Here is a 12,294-nt window from a genome sequence, read left to right as displayed (position 1 = left end):
TATTTCATCAGTTTATCTAATTATTTGGTCTTAACATATGATCAGTGAACATGCCTTGTGTCCGGGGCTCCTGAGAGTCACAGCGGTCTAAGGCACTACATCTCAGTGCTAGTGGCGTCACTACAGACCCTGGTTCGATTCCACACTGTATCACAACCGGCTGTGATATTGGGAGTCCCAAAGGGCGGCGCACAATTGGCCGAGCGTCGTCCGGATTAGGGTTCGGACGGGGTAGGCCGTCATTGTAAATAAGAATGAGTTTTTAATTGAATTGCCTAGTTAAATAAAGGTTAAATAAATACAATTGCACTCCGCTTTGTGTTTACAGTATATTTCAGCCTATTTTGTTCTATTTCATTAGATACCAGATGGCATTTCCGGCGATTCGATGAGGGAGAGAAGAAAAACCTTCACCTATGACTTCTCCTATGATTCCGCCGACAGTAAAAGCAACACTTTTGTCTCTCAAGAAAAGGTAAATGTCATATTTTGGTCGGAAAATGTGATCTGGACTAACACTTTCTGTTTTTTTTTTGTTTTTTTTCTCACGTTTTTGTTGTCCAAATCCGATTATAGTCAAAGCAGCTTACATTTGCTTCTGTTCAAGGGTCATTACATTTTTTTTTTTTTTACTTGTAGGACATTTTTTGTTATGGATGGAAGTTTGAGTCAAAGCAGTTTGCTAATGTTCTGTTAGTCTACATGTTGACTCACTAGCTTCAGACATAAGATATGACTTACAGTTGTGCAACTTTTTATTTTATTTTTATCATAATATTTCACCATACAGGGGTCAAAGTAGATTTCATTTCTGGTTCAGTACCTTCTCACATGCGCACATTTTGTTTTTGGAGGCCTAAACAGAATGACTTATATAATCCCTGTTAAGATCTCTGTGGGCTAATTGGTAAAGACCTGTTTCATTTGAATGTATTTATTTTTAACGTGGCATTAACATAACCAGTCATTATGTTTTCATCTGATTATCAAACAATCGGATGAAAACGCTCCTGTAAGCCTGGTTACCTGCGCACATTCCGCTACTCTAAAATAATTCCTGACTGCATACTGTGCACCCGCCATTAGAATAATGGAAAGAGACATCTGTAACAAAACAAAACACCATGAATGACATTCAGTGATCGTTTTTGGTCAGGCTTACACTTGTAGCCTGAATTGCTGCGTCTGTCCACGTGCATCTCGGTCACAGCCACTCTTCTGTCTTTGTAAAATGTGTTATTGCCCAACCGCATCGCATTTTGGAGCATATTCCACATGTTTTCAAGTCTATTTGCTAATTTTTCAGGTGGGTGACAATGCGGTAATGATAGAGTTTTCTTGGAATCTTTGTTTTAATTATTGTGGAAGGCTTATGTTCAACTGGCTTACTTTCACCCCTGGCATAATGTCAGTGCAGTATCAACAGTAACACAGCCTATGAGTTAACTGTTATAAATATGTTAACATTTTGCATGCATAAATTCCATATTTTTGAGTTTGTGCTGTATTGGCTAGTTTCTTTCTTTCACTGACTGCTTAAAGTGAGATCTGTTTTAGCTAGTTAGATCTGGGGCCTGTTCAGGTTGCCGCAACTCTACAGACCATTCAGATCTAAACGTACTGTTTGGAACAAATGAGTCATTGTGAATCATATCAGCTACATTCCAATTTGCCAACGCTCTGAACATTTCACCTTTTTGAACAAGCCCATGTTTGCCCTCTTCCTTTGTAGGTGTTCAAAGACCTGGGCTCAGATGTCCTCAAGGCTGCGTTCCAAGGCTATAACGCCTGCATCTTCGCCTACGGCCAGACCGGCTCGGGGAAGTCCTACACCATGATGGGAAATCCAGTGAGACGAACATTCCCTTTCTTGGCCTGTGGTCATAAAACATATCGGAGTAGGAGTGCTGATCTCGGATCAGGTCCCCCTTGTCTATATAATCTTATTCATAATTATCTAAAAAAGCACTCCTACTCTGAGACGCTTTATGAATACAGGTCCTGGATTCCCAAATCAAAGACTGGGCTGTGTTCAGCAGGGCACAACGTTGTGGAATGTTTAAATATACAGTACCAGTCAAAAGTTTGGACCACTACTCAGTCCAGGTTTTTTTTTTGTGACTATTTTCTACATTGTAGAATAATGGTGAAGACATCAACTATGAAATAACACCTATGGAATCATGTAGTAACCCCAAAAAAGTGTTATTAAACAAATCAAAATAGATTTTATATTTGAGATTCTTCAAAGTAGCCGCCCTTGGCCTTGATGACAGCTTTGCACAGTCTTGGCATTCTTTCAACCAGCTTCATAAGGTAGTCACCTGGGATGCATTTCAATTAATAGGTGTACCTTCTTAAAAGTTAATTTGTGGAATTATTTTCCGTCTTAATGAGTTTGAGCCAATCAGTTGTGTTGTGACAAGGTAGGGGTGGTATACAGAGGAGCCCTATTTGGTAAAAGACCAAGTCCATATTATGGCAAGAACAGCTCAAATGAGCAAAGAGAAACGACAGTCCATCATTACTTTATGATACGAAGGTCAGTCCATATGGAACATTTCAAGAACTTTGAAGGTTTCTTCAAGTGCAGTTGCAAAATCCATTAAGAATTATGATGAAACTGTCTCTCATGTGGACCGCCACAGGAAAGGAATACCTAGACCTGCTGCAGAGGATAAGTTCATTAGAGTAAACTGCACCTCAGATTGCAGCCCAAATAAATGCTTCGGAGTTTAAGTAGCAGACACATCTCAACATCAACTGTTCAGAGGACACTGCGTGAATCAGGCCTTCATGGTTGAACTGCTGTGAAGAAACCACTACTAAAGGACACCAATAAGAAGTGACTTGCTTGGGCCAAGAAACACGAGCAATGGACATTAGACCGGTGGAAAACTGTCCTTTGGTCTGATAAGTCCAAATTTGCGATTTTTGGTTCCAACCGCTGTGTCTTTGTGAGACGCAGAGTAGGTGAACTGATGATCTCCGCATGTGTAGTTCCCACTGTGAAGCATGGAGGTGGTATGGTGGTGCTTTGCTGGTGACACTGTCAGTGATTTATTTAGAATTCAAGAAACACTTAACCAGCATGGCTACCACAGCATTCTGCAACAATGCGCCATCCTATCTGGTTTGCGCTTAGACCCACTATCATTTGTTTTTCAACAGGACAATGACCCAAAGCACATCTCCAGGCTGTGTAAGGGCTATTTGACCAAGAAGGAGAGTGGTGAATCAGATGACCTGGCCTCTACAATCACCCGACTTCAACCCAACTGAGATGGTTTGGGATGAGTTGGACTGCAGAGTGAAGGAAAAGCAGTCAACAAGTGCTCAGCATATGTGGGAACTCGTTCAAGACTGTTGGAAAAGCATGTAGAAAATAGGAAAAATAAAGAAAATCCCTTGAATGAGTAGGTGTGTCCAAACTTTTGACTGGTACTGCATAATGTACAACGACCATCGGGTCTACTTTGTTTATGACATTTCTGGAACTTTCCACAACATTTGCTTACTCAACGGGGCTGTTTTTGTTATCAGACGATTGGGACTTCAATCAGTCGTGGAGACCCTAAGCAAATATCACAGTAACGATCGAAGGCTCCGACAGTCTAGTTTTGCTTTCACAAGTCTAGGGGAAAGCGATTAGGGGAAAGTACAAAGTTCATAGTGTCAGTTTTCTCTGTGGACTCTTGTTTTGGAGAAAGACTAAAGCCAAATGTGACATTTAGAGTCTGCCTGTAATGAGTAATGGATTATTTTAAAGAACTGTTCTGTAACATATCAACAGGTTTCCTCAGTCCAGTCGGCCCCTGAACAGGGTCAATCGTTGTCAGACTTATCGTGAACTTAGCTTCTGCGTTTGATTAAGCGTTTGCTCTATGGATTGACTTTTCATCAGGGAGATGCTGGTCTCATTCCACGGATATGTGAGGGTCTGTTCAGCCGGATTGCTGGGATGACTCGTTGGGATGAGGCCTCATTCCGCACCGAGGTCAGGTAAGAAAACTGTATCCATTGTTATTCCCTGGAATTTTTGGAATAATTAATTAAGAAGCTTAAAGGAATAATCCACTCAAACAATATTTTGGTATTTGTTGCATTAGTTCACTGTTGATACTGTCCCAAAATGTTGAGCATGTCAGCAATAAAAATTTCAAGATGATATAACTTTCAAAACAGGTTGTCACAGCTTGTGTGATGTGTTTTGCATCATATGATGCGAAACTCGTCATACACTGGCTGTATTTCTACCTGTTTGAACGGCAATAGGTCCAATACACATGAAAACATTAAATGACCCCGGGAATCGATAGAACATCGTTCAGAGATGCACAAAAACTATATAACATTCAAAATGGGTGGATCTTTTCTTTTCAATGGTGGCTCAGTGAACACTTTTTAAATATATTAAAAAGGGATTGCACATGATCAATAGACGTTCCAGCAATTTGTACCTCATCTAAGAGATGACAAAAAGGGTCCCTTAATAATAATACATAATTGGTAGATGTCATCAGGCTAAACTTGACCTCTGAATGACCTTCTAAATCCTCTCATTGTCATCAGCTACCTGGAGATTTACAATGAACGTGTCAGGGACCTGCTCAGGAGGAAGTCTACCGAAACCTACAACCTGAGGGTGAGGGAGCACCCAAAAGATGGACCCTACGTGGAAGGTAAGACGTTTTGGATCATAATCAATATGGACATAAGGGACCTAATTTGGTCTTCCATACTGTATTTTCTCTATTCATTCTAAGACTGATCCCACACCTGTCTGTAAGGCAGAATGATGGCTCCCAAGCTAATTATAACAGTGGATATCTCTGTATATGAACTCCCTGTGTTAATCCAATCTGACCCCAGACCTGTCTCAGCCAGAACGATGGCTCCCAATCTCATTAACTAGAGGTCGACCGATTGGGATTTTTCAACGCCGATACCAGTTATTGGAGGACCAAAAAAAGCCTATACAGATTAATTGCACAATTTTATTTATTTATTTTTATTTTTTGTTAATAATAATAATTCTGTCAACAATTACAACCATACTGAATTAACACTTTTTCATTTTAACTTAATATATACACAAAATCTCAAATCAGTAATGAAACATGCTCAATTTGGTTTAAATAATGCAAAAACAGCGTTGGAGAAGAAAGTAAAAGTGCAATATGTGCCATGTAAAAAAGCTGATGTTTATGTTCCTTTCTCTGAACATGAAAGCTGGTGGTTCAATATTCCCAGTTCTTCAATATTCGCAGTTAAGAAGTTTTAGGTTGTAGTTATTATAGGAATTATGACACACCGACTAGTTCTCTCTATACCATTTGTATTCCATATACCTTTGACTATTGGATGTTCTAAAAGGCACTTTAATCTCAGGAGTTGATAGGCTTGAAGTCATAAACCGCGCTGTGCTTCAAGCATTGCTAAGAGCTGCTAGCAAACGCAGTAAAGTTTGAATGAATGCTTACGAGCTTGCTGCTGCCTACCACCGCTGTCAGACTGCTCAGTCAAGTATAAAATCATAGACTTAATTATAATATAATAAACACAGAAATACGAGCCTTTGGTCATTAATATGGTAAAATCCGTAAACTAACATTTCAAAAACAAAACGTTTATTCTTTCAGTGAAATACAGAACCGTTCCATATTTTATCGAACGGGTGGCAACACAAAGTCTAAATATTGCTGTTACATTGCACAACCTTCAATGTTATGTCATAATTACGTAAAATTCTGGCAAATTAGTTCGCAACGAGCCAGGCAGCCCAAACTGTTGCATATACCCTGACGCTGCGTGCAATGAACGCAAGAGAAGTGACACAATTTCCCTAGTTTAATATTGCCTGCTAACATTAATTTCTTTTAACTAAATATGCAGGTTTAAAAAATATACTTCTGTGTATTGATTTTAAGAAAGGCATTGATGTTTATGGTTAGGTACATTCGTGCAACGATTGTGCTTTTTTTGCGAATGCGTTTTTGATAAATCATCCCCCGTTTGGCAAAGTAGGCTGTGATTCAATGATAAATTAACAGGCAACGCATTGATTATATACAATGCAGGACAAGGTAGTTAACTACACATGGTTGATGATATTACTAGGTTAACTAGTGATTATGTGAAGATTGTTTTTTATAAGATAAGTTTAATGCTAGCTAGCAACTTACCTTGGCTCCATGCTGTACTTGCGTAACAGGTGGTCAACCTTCCATGCAGTTTCCTTGTGGAATGCAATGTAATTGTCCATAATCGGCCATGGCGATTAATCGGTCATGCTCTAATTAAAACAGTGGATGTCTGTCTCTCCATATTATGAACTAATGTGTTAATCCAATCTGACCCCAGACCTGTCCAAGCACTTGGTGCAGAACTATCATGACGTGGAGGAGCTGATGGAGGCGGGCAACATCAACCGCACCACAGCCGCCACGGGCATGAACGACACCAGCAGCCGCTCGCACGCCATCTTCACCATCAACTTCACCCAGGTGGGCCTCTCGGCGAGCTAATGCTACCGCTAGGCTAGCTACCGCTACTCCAGGAATGCTCAACTCCAGTGCACAAGGGCCGCAGTGTAGTTGTCCTTGTTTGTTAGTTAGGGACTGATTCAGTTACGAAGTGAGTGGACTCCTAGCCAATCAATGCCATTAAAGGGGTTGCCACTAATAGCATCTGTGTGAGGCACTTAACCATTCTAGGAAAAATAGATCGCACCCACAGTTTAAGCGCAACATTTCGACTCAAAGGTCTTCATCAGACTTCAAGGTTTTTTACGCGTGTTCTCCTTCCTCTCCAGGCTAAGTTTGATGCAGAGATGCCCTGCGAGACGATCAGTCAAATCCACCTGGTGGACTTGGCGGGCAGCGAGAGAGCGGATGCCACCTGTGCCACGGGAGTCCGGCTCAAGGAGGGCGGCAACATCAACAAGTCACTGGTCACTCTGGGCAACGTCATCTCCGCTCTAGGTGGGTAACTGTTATACCAACTGTAATATCAATGAGACAGCAGATATGAGGACATATTCATTAAAGTCGCATAATAATATATTTTTTGTATGGAATAAAAACCCTTATCTGGCAATGTCTTTTAGCTTGATTATGCAGGCCACAATGTTGTTTTCTCCTTACAATATTTGAACCACAGTAGTGTTCCAATGTCTTACTTCTACGGAGTATGCAGAGTCGTGAGTTTTCTTCTCTCTGTTGATTTACCTATTGATCAGACCTGGATTCAAATACAACTTGAAATCTATCAAATACTTTGAGTGTTTGCAGGCTAGCCTGCCTGAAGTGCCAATTATTTTTCTTATTGATTGATCTGAAATCTTTTCCCTGTCTTGGTCCAGCGGACCTGAGCCAGGACGGAGTGAACACCAACTTGAAGAAGAAGCAGGTGTTTGTGCCTTACAGAGACTCTGTGCTAACGTGGCTCCTCAAAGACAGCCTGGGAGGCAACTCCAAGACCATCATGATCGCTAGTGAGTCCTTAATAATGCAAAATGTCTTGCATTTAATCAAATGTTTCCAATCCTCCCCTTGAAAAGCCCCAAATACACCGGACTCGGAACCCTGGTTTTTACCTGTCCACTTCAGTATATAAGGGGAATCCTGGATTCTCATGAATATATCTCTAGATTAGATCCTGAGCCAGCCATGCTTCTTACTGGGATAAAACAACGGCATTGCTGCGGATCTGACTTTTCTGGGCCCTTCTTCCTGACAGCTAAAGGTCCCGAAGCTTCTGCACATGTGCGGGATTCTCTACTTTAAGCACAGTCTCTGCTTTACTCATAGAGAACAGGCTATTTATTAAACGAATGGTGCTCGTTTAATAAAGTTGGATCAAAGCTTAATCAATGTCTGCATGATATCATCTAATATGATAGTATAACTTTTTACTTTAAGACAAAAAAAAAACTTTAATGCGAGTTTAGCATGATGGTGCAAAATATATATTTTTTCTCATGTGGCCAAAACTGCATGTTCCACTAGGCAAAATATGTGCTTTGATTTAAACTAAACAGAGGTAGACTATCCTAAAGTTTAACACCATCTGCTCAAAAATGTGCACATTTGCTATTTAACTGCAAGACCAGAGTAAGCACATTTGATATTTAATGCCACAGTTTTTGTGACAAAACTATCTGTGAGTTGGAAATGTATTGAACTTTTAGATTTTTATTCAGTGCATGAAAACTTAAGTGAATTTTGTGTGCACTACGTCAGCACGCACTGACTTTTATTGTCATGTGTCAGTGTGCAGCGGTAGGATGGAGTCAGGTGCGGGACACAGAACTGAGTAAAATACGTACTTCACTTGAAAAGAAACAACCAACAATTCCACGCAGGGAAACACACCAGCTCACAGAAGTAAAACACTAAACAAAGAACAATCACACACAAAACCATGTGGGAACCAGAGGGTTAAATAGGGAATAAATTATAACTAAATGGGAAGCAGGTGTGTACAATCAAGACGAGACAAATGGAAAAGGAAAAGTAGATCGGTGGCAGCTAGAACGCCGCCTGAACAAGGAGAGGCACCAACTTCGGCGTAAGTCGTGACATTTATCTGCAAGAAGTTTGTTTGGTGGAAACACACCCCTGGTGTAAAACTTCTCATATTTTGTTTGAGGATTTTAGAATATTCTCATTAAAATATTTTTCCAATTGGATGGAAACTTTTCTACAGTCAACATGTCATTGTACATTTTAGCTGTATAGATGATGTATTTTGGACGTTTTCAGTGTATTTTCAACACACTAAAATCACACAAAGTTAACTGATTTAACTCTGGCAGTCCTATCATGCGCATAATGTGATTAGGCTCTTCAGCTCAGGGGAAAAGGGATCCAGGGGGGCGGGATGGGGAGGTTACCTCGATCTGCAGTCTTTGCCATAAAACAATAGGGACCCCAATTTTTTTACAATTTTACCACAGCAAGAAGCATGAATGTGCTTTTCAGACATTTCTGGGTTCCTAGCCCAGTGTACTTGGTGCTAGAATTTGAGAACATGGCTTTCTAAACACTTGTTAAGGCTGACCTTTATGTATAAGACGCTTAAGTGTGGCGAGTGGCCATATGCTAAATATCTGTGGTATGTTTGCAGTCAAAGATACAGCATTAGGACACGGCAAATGTAAAAGTGTTTTGTAGTACGACAAAGGTTTCAAAGATGTTTTGCTCTTGTTTGCTGCAGCCATTTCACCTGCTGACGTCAACTACGGCGAGACGCTGAGCACTCTGCGCTACGCCAACCGCGCCAAGAATATCATCAACAAGCCCACTATCAACGAGGACTTCAACGTCAAGCTCATCCGAGAGCTCAGGGCTGAAATTGCCCGGCTGAAGGCCCTTTTGGTCCAGGGAAACCAGGTGGGGGATTTTTCACACTGATCTGAATTGTTTTGTGTGTGTGTTGATTGTTTAGGGCATTGGAACTCAACTATCCTGTCCACTACAACATTTTCTCTGGCCCTTCAAGTGTATTTATTTCATAAACAAAACAGCTCTTCAATACACTGCCTTACAAATTATGTTAAAAAAACTGTTATTGTATACAAATGGGTATAGCAAACATCTATTTTGTTAATTTATGGGCACATTTTTATAATGCATAAATAGAACATTATGTTTTATTGAAATTTAACATGTCCACCTTTCCAGCTACTGGCCTATGACCTTGTTGTGTTTTGAATGTCCCATCTAATCTAACTAGATCGTACTGACTTAGAGTATTGAGGTGTGATTCAATAATGTATTGATTGTTGGTTGGTTTTCATCCTTTTCAGATTGCACTTCTGGATTCACCCACTGCTCTGAGTATGGAGGAGAAACTACACCAGAATGAAGCCAGAGTAAGGCCATGTGGATTGTTCCTTTTTAGAGTAAAAAATAAACCCAATTACCCGAAATAAGCTATCGACACTTTGCAAGTGCGGTGTGTTATTCCTCAAATCAATAAACAAACAGGTCAACCATTTTCAGCAAGTTAGTGATGTGATCTCATCTTTGATATTCAATACATTATTTTTGTGCTATTTCTGTCATAGGTGTTGGAGTTAACCAAGGAGTGGACTAACAAGTGGAATGAAACTCAGAACATTCTCAAGGTGAGTGGGTATATATTTGTATAAAATGTCTAATCCAATTTAGCTCACAGAAGCACCCTACTTTTTTTGTATTATAGTCAGCTGTGAAATTTAATTGACTTCTAAGTCAGAAATCTCAATGAGTTCCTAATGATTGGGTATCTGTCTTCCATTGATCTCGTCTTTACAGGAAGAAACCCTTGCCCTGAGGAAAGAGGGAATCGGTGTCGTCCTTGATTCGGAGTTGCCTCATCTAATTGGTATCGACGACGACCTCCTAAGTACTGGCATCATCCTCTACCATCTAAAGGTCAGTCACAGTTGATTTGATTATTTTTAGTTATTTTTACAAGTAGTTTTTTTTCTCTCAGATTGATTCACAAGTTAATATGTCCTCCTTTTAAACTTAAATAGAATTTACTGGACTTGACATACTGTATCGCTTTCATTTTTGTCCCAGGAGGGCAGGACATATGTTGGTCGAGACGATGCGTCGACTGTTCAGGACATTGGTGAGTGGCCTCTGTGACATACTCTATCGGCTGTCATACTTTGCTACAAATCGGGACAAAGAAACAATTCATAATGGTAATATATGTGTGCGCGTGCACACACTGTCTTTCCCTCTCATCCTCTCTGTAGTTCTCCATGGGCTGGACCTGGAGAGTGAACACTGCATGTTTGCGAACCAGACTGGCACCGTCACCCTGGTTCCACTCAATGGGGGCCAGTGCTCTGTGAATGGAGTGCAAGTGACAGAAGCCTCCCCACTAAACCAAGGTATGCGCTTTTGGTTGCACATTATTTGGATTTTCCATCTGTAGATGTTATTCCAATATTATTTTAGAGGATTTGGCAGTACGTCTAACCGCCCTCATAACCCCAGACCACGTGTATGGTCTCATGTGGGCGAGCAGTTTGCTGATGTCAACGTTGTGAACAGAGTGCCCCATGGTGGGGATATGGTATGGACAACAAACACAATTGCATTTTATTGATGGCAATTTTAATGTACAGCGATACCGTGACGAGATCCTGAGGCCTATTGTCGTGCCATTCATCTGCCGCCATCACCATGTTTCAGCATGATAATGTCGCAAGGATCTGTACACAATTCCTGGAAGCTGAAAATGACCCAGTTCTTACATGGCCCGCATACTCACCAGACATGTCACAGATTGAGCATGTTTGGGATGCTCTGGATTGACGTGTACGACAGTGTGTTCCCGGCAGCCAACACAATGATTGTTCTGTGAATGTCCAATCCCACATTTACTCATCTCTAGTCATTTTAGAAGTATTTTTTCCCCCTTATTACCTTTATTCAATGTTTATTGTTCTATTGTGTTTGATAGGTGCTGTTGTCCTACTGGGGAGAACCAACATGTTCCGTTTCAACCACCCTAAAGAGGCAGCTAAACTAAGGGAAAAGAGGAAGGTAACACCAAAGGCACTTTCTCTCAAAGGCTTATTAGTTGCGGTATTATTCAGTTGTTATAATACTATTATTATGTGGATGATCTATGCTCCCCAAGGGTTTAAATCAAGTAAGTCATGACTAGAGGTCGACCGATTTCAAGTTTTCATAACAATCGGTAATCTGCATTTTTGGACACCGATCATGGCCGATTACATTGCACTCCAAGAGGAGACTGCGTGGCAGGCTGACGACCTGTTATGCGAGTGCAGCAAGGAGCCAAGGTAAGTTGCTAGCTAACATTAAACATATCTTATAAAAAACAATCAATCTTAGCATAATCAGTAGTTAACTACACATGGTTGATTATATTACTAGTTTATCTAGCTTGTTCTGCGTTGCATATAATCAATGCGGGGCCTGTTCATTTATCATTGAATCACAGCCTACTTCTCCAAACGGGTGATTTAACAAGCGCATTTGTGAAAAAAGCACTGTCGTTGCAGCAATGTGTGCCTAACCATAAACGTCAACGCCTTCTTAAAATCAATACACAAGTATATATTTTGAAACCTGCATATTTAGTTAATATTGCCTGTTAACATGGATTTCTTTTAAGTAGGTCAATTGTGTCACTTCTCTTGCGTTCTATGCAACAGAGTCAGGGTAAATGCAGCAGTTTGGGCTGCCTGGACTATTTCTTCCTAACAAAGACCGCCAAACGGGGGATGATTTAACAAAAGCGCATTTGTGAAAAAAGCACAAT

General features: G+C 40.5%; 2 protein-coding genes across 12 annotated transcripts in view; one reads left to right on the top strand and one right to left on the bottom strand.

The window, feature by feature from the left end:
• Positions 1-12,294, bottom strand: part of LOC112222531 (arginine-hydroxylase NDUFAF5, mitochondrial-like) — a 55,224-nt gene that overhangs the window by 2,380 nt on the left and 40,550 nt on the right. The gene's annotated exons all lie outside the window — the stretch shown is intronic.
• Positions 1-12,294, top strand: part of LOC112265407 (kinesin-like protein KIF16B) — a 31,363-nt gene that overhangs the window by 1,836 nt on the left and 17,233 nt on the right. For all 11 annotated transcript variants that reach the window (XM_024442745.2, XM_024442736.2, XM_024442731.2 and 8 more), the window contains exons 3-16: positions 362-475; positions 1,733-1,849; positions 3,905-4,002; positions 4,573-4,682; positions 6,364-6,506; positions 6,815-6,983; positions 7,364-7,495; positions 9,220-9,395; positions 9,812-9,877; positions 10,073-10,132; positions 10,302-10,421; positions 10,572-10,623; positions 10,754-10,891; positions 11,467-11,549. In XM_024442745.2, coding sequence (XP_024298513.1) covers positions 362-475; positions 1,733-1,849; positions 3,905-4,002; positions 4,573-4,682; positions 6,364-6,506; positions 6,815-6,983; positions 7,364-7,495; positions 9,220-9,395; positions 9,812-9,877; positions 10,073-10,132; positions 10,302-10,421; positions 10,572-10,623; positions 10,754-10,891; positions 11,467-11,549 — 1,578 coding nt within the window. The remainder of the gene's footprint in view (positions 1-361; positions 476-1,732; positions 1,850-3,904; positions 4,003-4,572; positions 4,683-6,363; positions 6,507-6,814; positions 6,984-7,363; positions 7,496-9,219; positions 9,396-9,811; positions 9,878-10,072; positions 10,133-10,301; positions 10,422-10,571; positions 10,624-10,753; positions 10,892-11,466; positions 11,550-12,294) is intronic.

This window comes from Oncorhynchus tshawytscha, linkage group LG02 (genome assembly GCF_018296145.1).
Source record: "Oncorhynchus tshawytscha isolate Ot180627B linkage group LG02, Otsh_v2.0, whole genome shotgun sequence".
Lineage (NCBI taxonomy): Eukaryota > Metazoa > Chordata > Actinopteri > Salmoniformes > Salmonidae > Oncorhynchus > Oncorhynchus tshawytscha.
This window is presented reverse-complemented; position numbering and strand designations above follow the sequence as displayed.